The sequence below is a fragment of the Podarcis raffonei genome, chromosome 1, assembly GCF_027172205.1.
Source record: "Podarcis raffonei isolate rPodRaf1 chromosome 1, rPodRaf1.pri, whole genome shotgun sequence".
Classification (NCBI taxonomy): Eukaryota; Metazoa; Chordata; class Lepidosauria; order Squamata; family Lacertidae; genus Podarcis; species Podarcis raffonei.
In genome coordinates this window covers 98150253-98168612 of record NC_070602.1, presented here as the reverse complement: position 1 = coordinate 98168612, position 18360 = coordinate 98150253, and the positions used below count along the sequence as shown (strand labels likewise).

The window sequence follows — 18360 nt, the reverse complement described above, 5'->3', positions numbered from 1 at the left end:
CCAGCACTATATTCAATGGGAGTGAATTGCCTCACTCTGGGAAACAATGGAGACTCTAGTATACGTTATTGATTTATGTTTTTACATTTATAGCCCACCTGTCTTCTATCATGGAATGCAAGGCAGATTACATGCTATTCTCAGGCATTCACCCATCTGGGCATTAACTAGAAAGAAATCTGTTTAGTTTCAGTGAGGTGGCAGCCTCATGTGCCTTCAGGGTTGATAGAAAAGAAGAGACTTGTAAGAAAAGCTCCATTTTTATATTCTAAAACATCAGTGGTTCCCAAACTCCTTCACCGCTTGAAAATTGCTGAGGATCTTGGCTGACCACTTAATGAGTTTTTTTGCCTGTTGTAACAATTGTAACACTGTGCTAGATGATATAATTTTCAGTTTTATTTTTATTATTTCCTTTATTTCTTCCAAATTGTACAATTTGTATTAATTCCATAGAGTGTGAGCTATAATACAATAAAACGCAATGTAAGAAATAAAAGAAGCAATACAAATACAGTTAAACATGGATATGAATATGTAGCACAATGGATGTGGCATCTCCTGTCTTCAACCACAATACAGACATGCTGTAGACCACCCCAATGAAGCTTGTGAACCACTGATGGTCTGCAGACCAGAGTTTGGTTAACTCCTGCTCTACATATAAAGCTCTACATGGACATTCTAAACTGAACAAATTTTGTATCATCCACGACACAACTTCGAAACAGCAGGTTTGCAGAGACAACCACTGACTAATGAACAAAGGCTGAAATGCAAATTTATTGCCTGTTGTTTTCTTTGTGTACTCATTTTCCTTACAGCTTTTTACATGTAAATTGCTTGTTTAGAGTTTGTTTTTAAAAAACACAAATTGCAAATGGAAAGCCTGTAATAAACTCCAGGTATCAACTATGATTAAAACCTGGCCTTGTTTCTCAAAAACAACATGTTGTTTAGCCTGCAGGTATGAAGATGAAAGTTTGCCTTTATTAAGCCAGTTTTCAAAATTCATGTTTTGAAAGTTCACAGTATGTTTCAAAGAACAGTAGTAGATTGGGCCTATTGTATATTACAGTGAAACAATTATAGTGTATGATGAAATTAGCCAATAGTTGGCCTAGTGGGGAGTCTGGTTTAATTCCACCATTCGGCAATTTCTTCAAGTGTTTATTATTATTATTCCATTATTCATTCAGTTGTCAGAATGAAAGAAGGTTAGATAGCTATTGATAGTCCTTCCATGAAGTTACTAGCATTGATGGCTATGTTCTGCCTCCACTGAGGGATGTGGCATGTCTTTGTGTACCAGTAGCTGAGAATCAGAAGTGGGCAGTGTGGTGTTGCATGCAGATCCTGCTTTCTGGTTTCTAATAGGCTTTCTGGTTGTCCACTGTTAAGAGGACACTAATCTATGTAGATTGGCCTTTGGCCTGAACTAACAGGGCTCTCTACTTTTGTGCCAGTGTGGTGTAGTGGTTAAGAGCGGTGGACTCGTAATCTGGTAAACCGGGTTCGCTTCCCCGCGTCTCCAAATGCAGCTGCTGGGTGACCTTGGGCTAGTCACACTTCTCTGAAGTCTCTCAGCCTCACTCACCTCACAGAGTGTTTGTTGTGGGGGAGGAAGAGAAAGGAGATTGTTAGCCGCTTTGAGACTCCTTAGGGTAGTGATAAAGTGGGATATCAAATCCAAACTCCTCCTCCTCTTCTCTTATAGCTAAATCTTGTGAGGGAACATTTGATCCATACTTGTTTTAATATTGTATATTTTAAAATTTTGTTTGCCCATGTGTTAATAATATCAACACACTCATAAATGTGGCATTTATATTAGTTACTCAACTGAAGAACAGTTTGTCTTACATTCATTTTCTGTACCTTCTGTAACAAATTCTACTTTTAACATACACGAAATGGGGCAAAATATAGCATTTCCTTCTATCTGCGACACTGACGTCTTCTTCCATGCACTGTACACCTGGCTTTTGATACCCTTCTCTGGGCATTTAATAGGGTGTTTTCATTATTATGGAAACAACTGAATGAAAGAGCATTACAGACAGTTGGAAGTGTAACAAGGGCTTTAGCTGAAACCAGCTGTATTGGAATGCCTTTGATGATCACTAACTGGCTTCCATCTGAAGTCTTAAGTAGGTTGTTGGAAGTCTGATATCTTTCTGCTACTTCTAGCAAATCATCAGAAGGTTATTATACAGTAATTGGAAACACAATACGATGCATTCCCACTTACAAATAAGTCCCAGTGAATTCAGTGAGACTTACTCCCAGCTAAGTGTATAGGATTGCAGCCTAATGCACATATCATATGGATACACGCAGAGGAAAAGTTAACATTGTTTAAAAAGCAAAATAAAACTAAAAACATTGCTGTAATGGGATAGAATTCCAGGAATGAAAGTAAAATGTTAGTATCAGACCCTCCGAATGTCCCTATTTTCCAAAGACAGTGTTGGATTTATAGAAGCCGTCCTGGTTTCTGATTTGATCCAGGAATGTCCTGCTTTTCCTTAGAACATCCCTATTTTCATTGGATAAATAATGGATGGCATGGAGTTGTGTGATCCTCAAGCCAAGGATATAAGTAACTTTACAACCTTTAGAAGACATCTGGGCAGCCCTGTATAAGGAAGGGTTTTTAAAAATGTTTAATATTTTATTATGTTTTAATATATGTTGGAAGCCACCCAGAGTAGCTGGGGCAACCCAGTCAGATGGGTGGGATAATTATTATTATTATTATTATTATTATTATTATTATTATTATTAGGATGTCCCTATCAGAGAAATGTTGGAGTGTATGAAGTTTCAGGAAAACATAGTTGCTATTCACAATACCTGTACTTTCATGGCCCCGATAGCTGTAAGAGCAGGTAAGATACCTTCTTCAAAGTCAGGTTATAATAACTTTCTATGGAGCTCATCACTTGCACACTGAAAAAAAATATATAAGCAGACTACGGGCTGCTTATAAATGGTACTTTTCCCAACTCACTTTTTGAAACTGTGTTTATAAGAAAGCTGCTGTTAAATGGGTTCAAGAGAGGCATGTACTTTAGTAATGACATAAGGATCAGAAGAGAGTTTAAGAAGAGGTTCTTGCAAAGCTCCTGGGACATGTCATTATAGTTCAAGTACCTCTTGCTCCCAGCCCAGAGAACTAAATTAAATTGCATTCTCCTCACACTTTACAGAATTAATTCATGCTTTATATAATGTTGGAAGCTCATATATTTCAGCATTTAAATTGTTTCAGATATGTTTTCAGAAATTACTGCTTACAAGTGCTGAAGAAAAGCAAACACAGACAGCTGTTGATCAAAACAAGGGACAACAGAGACTGGAGAATTAATGCTTTAATTCCAGACTTGGGAGCATTAACTTTTATCTTATCAGGCTGGCCAGGCAAGCTTACTGAGTGCTTCCAGTCCTGAAAGCTATGCAAAAAAAAATGTTGAATTTTCAAGCGATGGAAAAGGAAGCGGAATTACTTGGGACTGAATCTAAACATGCTTCTAAAAAGCATCTGGCTTTGGGGGTAAATTACAAATAGTTCCATTTGTAATGTGAACTGGCCTGAATTTTGGCTGTTAGATTTTGCCTGAGGATGTCTGGGGAGCAGAGGATGAGAGGAATATATCTTTGTCCAACCAGAACCACATTACCTATTATGGTTGGGACTGTCAGTACATAATACGCTTAAGTACAAAGTTCGCATTGTATTCCAAACCAAATATTCCTTTTAGTTTTATCCCAATGACAGAAAAGAGAGCAGGCCACAATGAAAGCTGAACTCCTGGCCTACTTTATTGTTAAGAACAAGGCACACCATCCAGCATGCAAACCACTGGCTGTCTATGTTTGAATAAAGTATCACATGCTACTAGAAGGCTCACATCTTCAGGGGAAACATTCCTGTTACCTGGAGCATCTGCACTTGGGCCAGCTCCTAATAACGCCCCCCCCTATGAACACAGACACACACACTTCATGAAGAAATCTATTTTGTACTGGAATGTCTCAATACTGACTGCCAAAGACTGATGCAATAGTCTGTTAGACTAAGATTTGTAAGATTTCTTATCCGCCCTTCGCAATAAGGTCCCAAGGCAGGTTACAACAAGATAAAATTATTGAATCAGTTATAACAATATGATGTTCCTCTATTTAAAAAGCCCCAGATTAAATGGTTATAATGATGAAACAACACCATTTCATGCAAAAGAGTGTAAATTCAATAAAAGAGGTTGGCAGTGCACAGCAAAATACCTTAGCTGACAAAGAGCAAGGTTCAAAAAATAATAATGAATCTTCAGCATAGTGAAAATAGCACTACAACTCAAGGACTGCTACAGAGAAAGCCCTTCCCTGGACTACCTTTTCCCACACTTCTGAGAGCAGGAGAACTGCCAGGGATTTCCTGCTCTGCCAATCTTAACACCCAAGGAAGATCGGAAGGGATGAAAGTGGTTTGTGACCAAAGTCATTTAGGGCTTTAAGTACTAATGTGAGCATCTTCAGCAGGGACCAGAAATGAGCTGGCAAGCACTGCCCACATATCACACAGCAACACATGGCCTTGGTGTGGCAGAGTGCTATGCAATAGGCTACTTAGGAATAAGCAAAAAGCCTGGATCACTGCTATAAACCCCCAAAATATGGAGCTTTAGCTATAGCAGAATAAAGTACATTTGCACAGCTAGAGATAAACACACATTTGAAACCACAGTGATGGCTGAAACCTGCTTGAGGGAGAAATGGTGGGAGGACAGTTAAACAACTTCCCCCACCCCCAATTGCGGTTCCACTCTGTTTCCTCATTTTAAAGCAGAATCACTATTTTTATGGCATTGTGGCACTGCTAGTGTGCGGATTTGTGGCCAGTCCAAAAATATAGCATTATCTGAGTCCAAGCCTTTCTCCTGATTATAGGTAGAAATGAGATTGGATGAGTTACAGTGTGAATACAATGAGAAGAATATTGTCAAAATTCAGTTACCGGTCCACTATGGGAGCAGTGTGAGAAAAATATTTTGATTCCTGAATTATAATTAGACTGCATTATGGCCTCTGTATGGAAATAAGTGATTCTCAAAGGGGGAAAGAATGAAAATCAAATTTCCATCTGAATACAAACCCTTGGATTCTAAAAATCAAGGCATATTTGTTCATTTTATTTGTGTTCTTTAGGAGAGCAGCATTTGCAAGGTGTGTTTGGCTGAGATTAGGATGCAGGAACCTGTTAATTTTGCCACATTTCTTCATTCTCAGAGATGGGGGGGGGAGCCAATCAATAACTATAATTATAATTTTCTTCATTGATTGCTCAGAAGTCTTTAAAGGCACCTTCATTAATTTAAAAGTGTGCAAATTTACAGAACTAAAAATCCTCAGCAAAGCAATAGCATTTCTATTTTCAAGTTCTTACAGGTTTTAGTCAGTAAAAGAGCTAGAATTAGTAACTAAGACAGCGGTATTTTCTAGCTGGCCACAGGACGAGTGGTAGCCGAAAACAATGCTCACTGTTTCTTTGGCTTGACATCACAAGAAATGACACTATGACAATTTTTCATTATCATCATAGCAGCACTGAAAGCTGCTAAATCTATGCAGGTTAGAAAGCCAATAAAATCTAATGCAGACATTAATATAGTTTGGCTTGTCAGGCCAAAATCCTTTCAATTAAGATACATTTTCCAGAATTGTTAACCTTTTTCTTCCACCATTTTGCCTTGTGTCAATTTGATGTTGATGAATATAGTCATATTCTGAAGACATCGGGAGATTCAGGAATTACCCCCTTTGTGAGAAAATATTTACAGTCTTGTTCCTTTGTCACTGTACCAGTTTTCTTGCCTGGTCAGTCCCATGGAGTCAAATTACTCCACTCTTTCCATTTTCAAGTGTTGTGTAAGAGGGATTGTAATTTATGGAATTCAGAATCTTTTCACCTTCAGAATCACTTGATTTCATGCACATGTACCTACAAATATCCCAGGCCTATTTGCTTAATACATTTCTCCAGTATTCATGTCTCTTAGCCTCTTCCAAGAACTGAACATCTGTGAGGAAAAATGGTTTGCTATATTCTTCTGCATCTGGCTGCAAACTACAGTATGTGGAGTTTTTTTGTTTTTGGTAAATACTCTCGGGAAAGTCTGACTATAATAGATGTTTCATATCCTCAATGCAATCATTCCTAATCTACACATGAGGAACAGATATTAAACTCCAGCTAACAGACCAGCGTATGAAAAGGTAATTGTTTTCTCGGCAACTAAACAGAGAGCACAGCTGTCCAGTGTTTTGGCAACAGCATGTTCATTACTTCATGGAAGACCCTGGATGATAAGTGACCTTCCTCCCAGGCAAATTGTACTTTAATGTTTTATGCAAGTCAAATGCTGCTTTCTGACTGTTCCAAAGTAACATTTTTATACAAGAAAGAAAGAAAGAAAGAAAGAAAGAAAGAAAGAGTACTTATTCAGGCACCATAAAAAAATCATTTACAGATTCAGCTATAACTACTTAGATAATAAGTGTGAATAAATTGATTAGGTATTTCAGTAGGGACCAATATTTCTAAAATAAAATATTCTTTTTCTTCCCACCACCCATTTTCTCCTACTGCAAATACTATTAGAAGTGCTTATGGTGTTGGATACTTTGTAATACTATGGTAACAAGTACCAACAAGTAAATCATAAATGTGGGATTAACTCCATAAATGTCAACAGGAACTTCCCCTCCACCCCTCAAAAAACCTAATTGTGGGAAAGGGTTAGCATACTCTCCAAATTGAGGGAAAGGTCTCAGCAGAGTGAGGTTTTGTAGAAACTGCACAGAGCATGGTTTCAGGGCCAATATCCTGGGAGGCAGAAAGGAGGAGGAGATAGGAATATTAAAGAGGCTGGCCAAAGGTAGCTAAAGGAAGTAGTTTGGGTTTGGCTTTTTGGAAACATGAGCACTGTACATGTACAGTGGTACCTCAGGTTAAGAACTTAATTTGTTCTGGAGGTCCTTTCTTAACCTGAAACTGTTCTTAACCAGAGGTACCACTTTAGCTAATGGGGCCTCCCGCTGCCACGCAATTTCTGTTCTCATCCTGAAGTTCTTAACCCGAGGTACTATTTCTGGGTTAGCGGAGCCTAACCTGAAGCATCTGTAAAACCGAGGTACCACTGTACAGACATGGCCCCCTACATGTAAAATGAATATATGGAGGGCAAGCAAGTCCACCTTTAGAACTTCATGTTCTGCTTTGCTTCACAGTCTGAGGCACCATCTTCTCTGTTGATTGAGGGGTCACACATGCGATGTTGCAAGGAGCTAGGGAGCGGAGCTGAACACCCTTTGAACACTGATGGGGGCTGGGCCCCCTCACAAAATACATTGAGGGGTGAAACTGCCTTAGCACCTATGCTCACAGCTAAGCTCTCATGTATTTTGTGCTTGTAAAGTAGAGCATGTCAGTTCAGGGCTAGGCCCTTCTCAACAACTTCTGTGGTCGCATGTGAAGGGAATTCTTCTGCATAAAGAAGCAGTCAGCAAAGTGTGCCCCTACCTGCATTATGAAGTGGAATTATCTGGGCCCAGGTTTATTAATTCAACTTGTCACAACCAACTTTCATGGGTCTTAAGATTACTTCCAGTACTGTTGGTGTCCATTTCAGATGTCTGACTCTTCTCAGTGACATAATAATAATAATAATAATAATAATAATAATAATAATAATAATAATAATAATTTATTTATAACCCGCCCATCTGGCTGGGTTTCCCCAGCCACTCTGGGCGGCTTCCAAAAGACTATTAAAATACTGTGATACATCAAACATTAAAAGCTTCCCTAAACAGGGCTGCCTTCAGATGTCTTCTAAAAGTCTGGTAGTTGTTGTTCTCTTTGACATCTGGTGGGAGGGCGTTCCACAGGGAGAAGGCCCTCTGCCTGGTTCCCTGTAACTTGGCTTCTCGCAGTGAGGGAACCACCAGAAGGCCCTCGGTGCTGGACCTCAGTGTCCGGGTAGAACGATGGGGGTGGAGACGCTCCTTCAGGTATACTGGAAATAAGAGTACATATCTGTGTAATTTGTTTAAGCAGTGTTGCTTATAATAAGGAACAATTTTTACAGCTTCCTTGGGAAAAAAGGAATCATAATGCCCATTGCACTAAACAGTTTATACAAGACTATAGAGTATACAAGGATATGAAATCTACAGTTATATATTTGAAATAGAACAAGAATAATTCTATTGCATATGAGTTAACTATAGTTTCAGCAGTTCCCTTAGTGTAGCATTTCACTTGAAAAGGCAAGGTACATGCTAACCGTTTAGACCAGGCATGTCCAACAGGTAGATCGTGATCTACCGGTAGATCATTGGACACCTGCGGTAGATCACTGGTAGATCATTAGCTCCCCCCCAAAGAAGCTGAACAACTGTGGCTCCTTCCTAAAAAACAGCTCAACAACTTTGACCTGAACCACAAAAAAGGGGGTAGATCACTGCCAGTTTTTAACTCTGAGTAGATCGCAGTCTCTTGGGAGTTGGCCACCCCTGATTTAGACTAACCATAAAGACAGGTTTTGCCTTTGTTTTTGTTTTGTTTTTTAAAACAATAGAATGGTAATTATTGTGTCCTGGTGCATAATTTCAGTTTGTCCATTTATCCTGCCTCTTGCATAACCACTTTCAAGCCACAGATATTTCACCTATTCAGTCTGATGGGGTCTGTCAAGTCCACAAACAGAACTGACTGTATTGGGACGCCACTTTTCAAGCCGCACACCAGGGATCGTTCCGGTGCAATCCTATACATGTTCAGAAGTCAGCCTCATTTAGTTCAATAGGACTCTTAGGTCAGTGTGCACAGGACCGCAGCAGAAATCTGCTAAAGCATAAGACAAGGCACATGTGGTTCTACCCATAAACCTCTATGATCCTATTGTCCCTCTTCCACTCAGCCTTCACCCACACCATCTGCTGAGGTAAGCAGAATTCAGATTATGGATCGTGTTCTGTGAGACCCTGATGTAGTTTTTCTAACCTGGTTTCACTTAACAAAATACATTTACTGCATGCATTCTTTTCACAACCATTGATTTGTTTTGTATAAAGTGTCAAGAAAATTCCTTGTGGCTTTCATGTTGCATATTTATGGAATACCTATGGTATATAAATCAGCACTTTGACACTGTATTAGGTCAGCCAAAGGCAAACCTTGGTTGTGAGGAGGTGGCCATTGAAACAAAGTGTTTTCCACAGCAATTTTCTCTGGTTTCTGCAAAAAAGATCTAGCGCTTCTCTGATAAAGGACAGTTGTAATTTAAAAAATAAAATAAACCATTAAAACAAAATACAGTGATGTGCTGTCCCTGGTGAAGAGAAATAAGGCTTTCACTTAAGTCCCATTGAACTCAATAGAGCTTATCTCCAAGTAGACTTGCATAGGAATTCACCTTGTGAATACTTTTATAAGCAAAAGTAATACCTGCTACCAGTGCTTTTTAAAATAATAATTTTAAAAAGTGTCTGTACTCACCACGAAGTTGTCACAGTACGTGCCAAACTTAACACTTGGGGGGGGGGTGCTGGTACTGCATACCCTTGAGGGCCCCCAGAAAAAAGCACTGCCTACTACTCTTATGTTGTTACAACATCCCCAACAAATATATGATAGTTATTCTGATTCGTTACATTTTTGTCTGGATTGATCTCGTCACTATTGCCATAATGACCAACCTAGATCAAAACAACGGATGTCAATCTTCTCTGTATCATGCCCATAGACCAAATGATCAAAAATGATACATGATCATCATCATGTCACTGGTAAAACAGCTCCACAAATTCACAGTCCTCTTACTTCAGCACATTTGGAGTACTAGGAGGAGGGTCAGAATCAATTTGGGAAATGACAGTTGAAATATGGCCTCAGATTTTCTTCATGCCAGTGATTTAACATAAAGTATTTCTAATTTACAAGTCAAAAAAAGATGGTGGCTCTAAGTGATATCTTTGCATATGTAATCTTAGGTAGTGGGGGAAAAGCAGTATTATTTTTTCCTACTTCTTACATCACCACCAGTAATAAAGATCCCACAGTGTGAAATTAACTGACAGTTCTTTTGATGATGAATGAGGAAGATGAAACTAGTGCATTCTTCCACAGCTGCTTTGGCTCTTTTGGTGCTTTATAAGAGTAATTTGTTTTGCTCTACAAAGAAAGGAAGAAGACAAAGTCAATAAGTAAGAGTTTGTTTTATTGTTTTACAATATCTTTTCTTCTAAATACATAGTATGGTTACAATGGTCAGATCTTATTATGGTAAGTTTCAAAAAGATCTATAGAATTAATGTGGGGAATCAAAGGACCAGGGCTTTATTTTTAGGAGAGAAAAACAGGTGCCGGGACTCACCATGAAGCTGTTGCCCAGGCAGGTGCATTATGTGACCCATGAGAGCGGCAAAATAACCAGACTGTACAAAGGTGATGGGATAAAATCAGGCCAAATCTTTATTGACAGCAGCAGGCAGGGCAAAGGTTGGCATGGCATTGGGTCCCAGGATCAGTTGTTCATTCCACAAGCCCCATGTTGATGGAATGGTTCCTCTGGGTTTGGATCGCTCAGGATTGGCACATAATTTCATGATGAGAAATCTCAGAATTCCTTGGAAGTTGGGTAGATAAGTCTCAAAATACTACCAGAGAAGTGACCAGTATGAGTTCTGACATTTCCCTTAACTACATGAATTCAGTAATTTTAGTGTAAAACTCAGGACGCAAATGATTTATTGGTTATTATTTACAGAAAAGACACAGCAAAATAGATGTCTTTTTTCTTATCGTTAGCTCCAGAATGCTTGCCAGAGGGACATCGTGTTCTGCACAATGCTTATCGCAGCATCACTTTTGATTCCCTGGAATTGCAGGAAACTGCCATTCAGGACATGGTCTGCGATCATTCCCTTCCTCAAGGATGGTACCGCTTCATGATTGACAACAAGCCTGCAGAAATGCCAACCAAGTGTATAGAGGTTCGTACCATTTTTTTAAAAAAAATTTCCCCAGTATTTGTGTGATTCCAGCTCACCTCTGATAAAATCTTCTGCAACTCACCTCTGATATATTCCTCAGTAATATTCTAGCCTCCTATGTTACCAAGGATATATGCATGGTTAGGATCTGGAAGAAATGTCCCCCTTCATATTGGATGGGCTAGATAAGGCATAGGCAAACTCGGCCCTCCAGATGTTTTTGGACTACAACTCCCATCATCCCTAGCTAACAGGACCAGTGGTCAGGGATGACGGGAATTGTAGTCCCAAAACATCAGGAGGGCCGAGTTTGCCTGTGCCTGGGCTAGATCACCCAGATTTTACTGTATTAGTGTGGTGTATCTGACTCAAGCTATTGGTGAGTTTGTTCTCCTGGAAGTCCTGACTTCTTTCTTCCCTGCCCCAGGAGCAGCTGGAGATGTGTACTTAGAGGCAAACAGATGAGTGTGAATTTCTTCATTCAATAAGCAAATGAAATTCTCTCTTGCGTTGTTCATACCTTGACAATTCCACTGACATGTTGAAAATAGCATTTACAAGTCAACACACTTTTCCTGGTTCACAGCTCCAAGCCATCTTTCTGACATCCGCTGCTTTGCATGCAAAATGTGGGTTGAGAAGTTGGCATATTTTGAAGCAACCCATGAATATGCAGGGCTTTTGTGGTGTTCTCAGGAAGCGCATAGATAATGTTCCAGCTGTCCCAGGGGAAGTGGGTGACTCCCAGTGTGTTGGGCATTTCTAAACATCTTCAATCCCTCTAATCAACTACTTAAAGCTACAGCTCCTTTGAGGTTTTGCTTCTTCTATGGATGACTTTTTGATTCAAATTAAATAATAGATTATTTGGTTTCTTCTGTGGATAACTTCATATTTCAAATGAAATAATAAATTTATAAACTCATAATTCCAAGCAGCAGCTCAGCTAAAAGCTGGCTTCATTTAATATCAGCCGAAGTGAAATGGGATTTGAACTGAAATGAGAAGGGGGGGGGGAATCGTAATTTAACACTGTACCAAAAAACCCCCCGAACCAGTGGGATGTATTGGATTTTAAGCAAATGAATACAAAACTTAGCATTCCCTTTCTTGGTGGTTCTTTTGGTCTAAATTGTCACTGTCTAAACTCAATGGCACTTACTTCTAAGTAGTCACATGTAAAACTGTGCTGTAATTATATATGTTGAATTTAAGATTTGATGTTCCAGCAACTACATACTTGATCATGTAAAAAAAAATATCCAGCACAGTACTAGAAAGTCAACTGAATGACCGTCAAAGGGACATAGGTCCCCATCCAGAATCTCCAAGACCAGTCAGTCAGTGTTCTTGGCTTTAACCGTAATGGACAACAGTTGTAGGAAAGGGATTAGACCTAGATTCAGGACTCCACAAGCAGGTGATCAGCATTTTCCAAGCTGATCAGCAATCATCTTAGAAGTTGGTTGTGTATGTGCGCACGCACAAACACACACATGTGTTCATGGTACAATGTGCCAGATTTCAAAAAAACCCCGTTCTTCTTGAAACCCACCATATATTCTTCTCCAGTCTAAGCAGACACTCTTTCCCCCCTCAATTAAAACATCAAACAATGTTCACATGGAAACAGATGTTCAGTCTAATCCATGTTTGCCTAAGTCTTGAGTTTGGCTCACATGATTTCCCATCCCCCCACCCCTTATTTGCCATTTGAGCAGCCAGAACCATCAATTCACATAATACATAAAGTGTGCAACCAAAGATATAATGAACCAGCTGCTATTCCTGTGATTAAAATGGCTTCAAAGCTTCACCAAAGTCACCCAACTTGTTGGGGCTGGGTCACACACTCACCAAGCATGGATCCTGTGTGTGCCCTTCCCACATCAAATATAGAAGACAGCATATGACACAGTGATTGTATACCTGGTTTGGGTGATTTTTGTTCACCCTTGAGTAAGAAAAATATTGGCAGCATTCAACTAAACTGCACAAGCATCAAGACTTATGCTTGTGTATTGGGGCTCCCCCGCCCCGTCTCCTCCAACCATACATGCTCCACACCATCCCCAAATCTGCTTGAAAGGGCTGGGAGAAACCTCAGAAGAGATTTAGAAGTGCACATGGGGGAGGGGGAAGCAGGAAAAAACCTGGTTACAGAAGGGGAAGTCATTCTGCTTGTGCAGGGACCTACTTAGCAGCAGTACACCTATAACTGAAATTTGTAGGTGTACACTCTTGTCACCTATGGCACATATTCTTCTTTGTATGGTGGGAGCATGCACACATGCTCATTTCCCCCACCAGACGCATGCATCCCATGCCTGGTAAGTGTGTGAAATTGCTCCATGTCTCTGATCACCCCCCAGTCACATTATGTTTGTCTATTTCAGGACCACTGGAACTGTTCATTTAAAACATCTTCCACTGCCTTGGCATAAGGCTTCCTGCATTACAACTACATACTAGATTTTCCAGATGCTAATTGCTGCTAAGTCAAGTAAGAGTAAGCCCATTAGAGCTGAACCAAATACATGCAGCAGAGTTAATAACCATCTCATTTAAATTATATTAATCAGCCTACTCAAGATGTGAAATCTACCGTGATTTTCCAAGCTTTGCAACCTAATCTCGCACAAACATTTACTGATAAAAATATTGACCGAACACCAAACGGAGAAAACAGTTGAATGAAATGTATCAAAATACATATTAATTGATTGGTTGAATAATATCATGTGCTCAGAACATGCGACACCAAGACTCAGTTCACTGAGAAATTAATAGTTTTTGGATGAAATTAAATAGAGCATTTAATTTCCATATGATTATTCTTTTTTTAAAAAACCCAATTAACAAAGTGCAGCATTTCATGAAGCAGCTTGTAATATCTCAAGCACTGATCAGCAATACCAGTAACCAACAGCCTGCAAAACGCTGAAGAAGCTGCTCTATCACTTAAACATCAGCATTTTTTCTTATAAGCTCCTACTTATTTTTAATACCATAATTTCTATGCAAACCCCAAATGATAGGTCCAACAGCTTGATTTTTTTTAAAAAAACAAAAAACTTTGCAATTGCATATAACCTGGGAATGTTCAATCAATCAAATCACTTTGAATATCTAAATCCCGAATAAGTGGAATAAGACATCCCAGGGTGCAGCAGTAATTCCAGTGTGTTTTCCATTTACTTGAAATGGGCAGCTCGTCCACTTTTTTATGCGTCAATTCTAAGTTGAATAATTTGATGGATTAGTGGCTGCTTAGCCAGGAATGAATAATATTTAAGACATACATACCTATCTTGCAGTGGCGCTGCATGGATTAATTAAGAAATGTCAGTACAGTATACTTTAATGAAAAGTGACAAAATATGGTAGGAAGTGAGCATTCAGATTCCCACTTTGAAGCTGAACCCCTTCAAGGAGTGCTCAGTAGGTGCCAGGTAGAGATCAGCATCTGATTGCATTAATGCCCAGAACTACTTCCCACTGAAATTGCGTATTATCTTCTCTGAGCCTGCTTTGGAGAAGGGTGCTTGATCATATCACTCTTCCCAACTGAAGAGCAGATAACGTATTGAGGTTTTTTGGGTGGAGGGTTTTATCAAAAGATGAGCAGCAAGGAGTCTGCAAGAGATCTCCATCCTGTGCTACTGAACAGTGTCAACATATCTTTGCTTCCCACCCCAAACTCCAGATGTTTCAGTGTTCTACACCAAGAGGATGTTTTGAACAGCATCCAACAAACCTGAACACTTTTCATTCCCATTAATTTCAGTAGGAGAGACTCAAGTGCGTATTTAAATACCTCACTGAAAAATCAATGAGGTATCAATATGCCCGGATCATGTCCTTGCTGCCAGTGGCGTAGACATACAACCGCTTCCTGCTTCTTGATCAGGCATGCACATAACAAAAATCTTGGCCACAATCTAGCTGAAGTTAAGCAAACTGAAGACTCCTTATTTCAGTGTGAAAAATCTGAATGCTCACTCCCCACCGAGTTCAATAGAAGCAGTGGGATAGCTCAATTGGTACAGTAAGAGAATCTCAGGTTGTGGGTTTGAGCCCCACACTGGGCAAACGATTCCTGCATTTCAGGGGGTTGGACTAGATGACTCTCACAGTCCCTTCCAACTCTATAATTATATAATTCTATTATACTAAGTGCCTCTTTGCCTGTATCACTCTCCTAAGCACATGCATTAAAACTAGCTATGTATAAAACTTTACTTGCTTTATATTTAAGACACCATTATGAAGGAGTGTTTATTTGTCCAAAATATCACATTCAACATCACTGATTGTGCCTATAGAAGCACTTTTACAGGGCAACTGATGACCGAGTTAACAACAACAAAAATCCATTCTGTCAAGGTGTACAAAACAATGACTGAAAATACGTTCCCAATACTGCAAAAAATATGGGATATTCTTGAACATGCTTCTGTATCCCAGACTCCCCATGTTTATACAGTGGTACCTCGGGTTATGTGCGATTCAGGTTACAGACTCCGCTAACCCAGAAATAGTGCTTCAGGTTAAGAATTTTGCTTCAGGATGAGAACAGAAATCATGCTCCAACGGCGCAGCAGCAGCAGCAGGAGGCCCCATTAGCTAAAGTGGTGCTTCAGGTTAAGTACGGACCTCCAGAACGAATTAAGTACTTAACCCGAGGTACCACTGTACTTGCTGCATATTTTATTTTTCTTTCTTCTAACATTGCAACTTTAATTCTAGATTGATTCTAACACATGCACATGTGCATTTATTCATTCAGAAATCAAGGATCACCGCCCTAGCCCATTGGAATTCTGTGGGAATGCCAACAAAGGGTGAAAATATATATGTGGATACAAATGTGTGCATGCATGCACGTTCCACCTTCCAATTTTCTATTGATAGAGGTACACTTATTTCTTTAATTTCCCTACAAGGTTTGTCATGCTTGCCTTTAACTCAGTATTTGAATACAGTGGGTACTTTGCTTAACTTCCTCTTTAGTACCTGGATATCAGTCATAAGCAGAAGCCTTGAGTTAGAAGCAGAAATCGGTGCGGTGTGCTTTGCTTATGGCACACAGTGGCTAGATTCCTGCCATTTAATCTGCCGAGCGCTGAGAAAGGACAGGGAAAAAGAGGAGAAGAGGGCTGAGGCATGAAGAATCATAGCTCTGGGCAAGGATTTGTGCTTTATGGCCTAAATCCGTCCTGTGATAACTTCCTATGAATCTTATGAATTCAATAAAAAACCCCAAGTAATCTTTTCCCATCAGAGAAAATAATAAAATAAAATAATAATAGCCTTTCAAACAAGGCAATAACAAACAAATTAAATATGCTTTGGCAAATGCTAGATATTAATTTATCATTCCCACCATTTTATTCTCAAAGCCCAGGCAGGCTTTCAGTTTCCCCTGTGTCTTTTAGCCTTGGGGCTGCCAGGTAAAATTCAGCTGACAGAACTACAATAAAGCCAGCATAACTTATACTGTGACCTCCACTCTCACCCTGCTGTCATACACGATCCATTTTTTGTGTGTGCTACAAAAGAGCTTCTTCTGCTGCTGCTGCTTAAGGAATCCAGCAGGGCTGCACCAAAGCGGGGGGAACGGGGGACTTCCCCACTCTTTTAAAGTCTCTCTCCACCCCCCCAAACCTAACATAATGCTCAGATTTACCAGTCTCATTTTAGCACGACACTATTTCACGTAGCTCCAAAATTGAGGCAGAATAGTGCACAATTTGAAAGTGCTCACCTCTTTGCAAAGGGTAACTGTTAAACTCTTTTTTAAAAAGTAATGACAGCCAATTTTTATTTATTTTTTTAAAGCAGCAAATAAGCCAAGTCTTCTTGCACCTATTTGAAGGTGTATATTTTGGCGGTATAAGCTTATAAGTGTTCCAATTTGTGATAATGATTTCTTCCTTTATTCATTGTGCAGTTCTTACAAGGGCCTTTCAGGCTTTTATTTATTATGCCACCCTTCATTGAACATTTCAAGGCAGCTTACCCCAATATAAAATTCATTAAAATCAAGTACATTAAAACAACCAACACGGCAGCATCTACGGAAGTTTGAATAAATACGATAAGCTGGGCTATTCTAACCAAGCTTGTGATTTTAAACAACTTGCCAAGATCCTGGGGAGGCCTGACCCTCCCCCTCTTTCCTTTTCAACCTCCTGTTTACCAATCGTCCCATTGTTGGGAAGTTTTCTCTTTCGACATCAAATGTGAGTACATTGGACTTGCTTGGCAATTGTTTGCTTACATATATGCAGAATGAGAAACCAATGCAGTCACTATCCCCAGTCAGTTCAATGACACATCTCTCACCAGTCCCTTGGCCAGGCCAGGTTCACCTGCCCTCTGTTCCATGACCAGCTGTTTTAAGATGTGACTACCAGTCCAAATGAGGATAATTAAAACCATCCACCCATTGTTAGAACATTTCCTCCCTGAGATGTCTCATTGAATTCATTCCTGATTTCAGGATCGCACAGAGTATTTTTGTTGAGGCTGAGATAGCATGTTCCTGGCACTTAATTGCTGTTGGGGCCTGGTATTGCTACCCATATATGTGAAGGAATATGTGAAGGAACCCTCCCCTTTTAGGATTTATAGCTTGCCAGATTCCATGTCCTCTTTGACTGCTGGGATGGTGAGCCTCAGGCCCAGGGGGGTCTTCTCTTTCTGGCCCTCAGAAGCCTCTTCAGGCCATCCCTCTTTCCCTAAGTCACACCCCTCACTGGCCTGAGGGCTTTGGTCTGGCTGGAATGTGTCCCTGAAGTCTGATAATGCCTTGTGCTTGTCCAGATGGGAAACAGGGGTGTGGGTGGGTGTGGGTGTGTAGAAACTAGCCTACTGTACAAAAAGTAAAGATTGCATTCATTGATCCACTCCCTTTTGTCTCTTTTTGCACTCGCCACTGACACGCAGCCATTGGAAGGTTGGCCAGAAAGGAAAGTCATCCTTGGGCTGAAAAGGGTTCCCTCCCCATTATAGACAGAGTGAGACCATTGTTAGTACACCTTTCCTGGTGTCTCTCTAAATGTCTCTGGCACATGTGGTTTCCCCTCTTGGCTCTTGGGCTCCTTTGCGCTTCTATCGTGTCCCCTCACCTTTACATTGCCAGGTCCTACCCTCTCCCATTTGCACAATCAAACATTTTTGCCCTCATCCCTTCAGGATTATTTGTCCTGAACTGGAGGCTCCAAGCTCCTGCCCACTTTCCCCACCAGCAATCACCTTAAAAACTGCTCTCACGCCTTTTTGATTTCAAATACCAGC

The 18360-nt window shown here is 40.1% G+C and overlaps 1 protein-coding gene across 1 annotated transcript in view; it reads left to right on the top strand.

The window, feature by feature from the left end:
* Positions 1 to 18360, top strand: part of LOC128422168 (von Willebrand factor D and EGF domain-containing protein-like) — a 205846-nt gene that overhangs the window by 30534 nt on the left and 156952 nt on the right. Inside the window, exon 2 of the mRNA XM_053405830.1 lies at positions 10874 to 11058. Within this exon, the coding sequence (XP_053261805.1) occupies positions 10874 to 11058 (185 nt within the window). The remainder of the gene's footprint in view (positions 1 to 10873; positions 11059 to 18360) is intronic.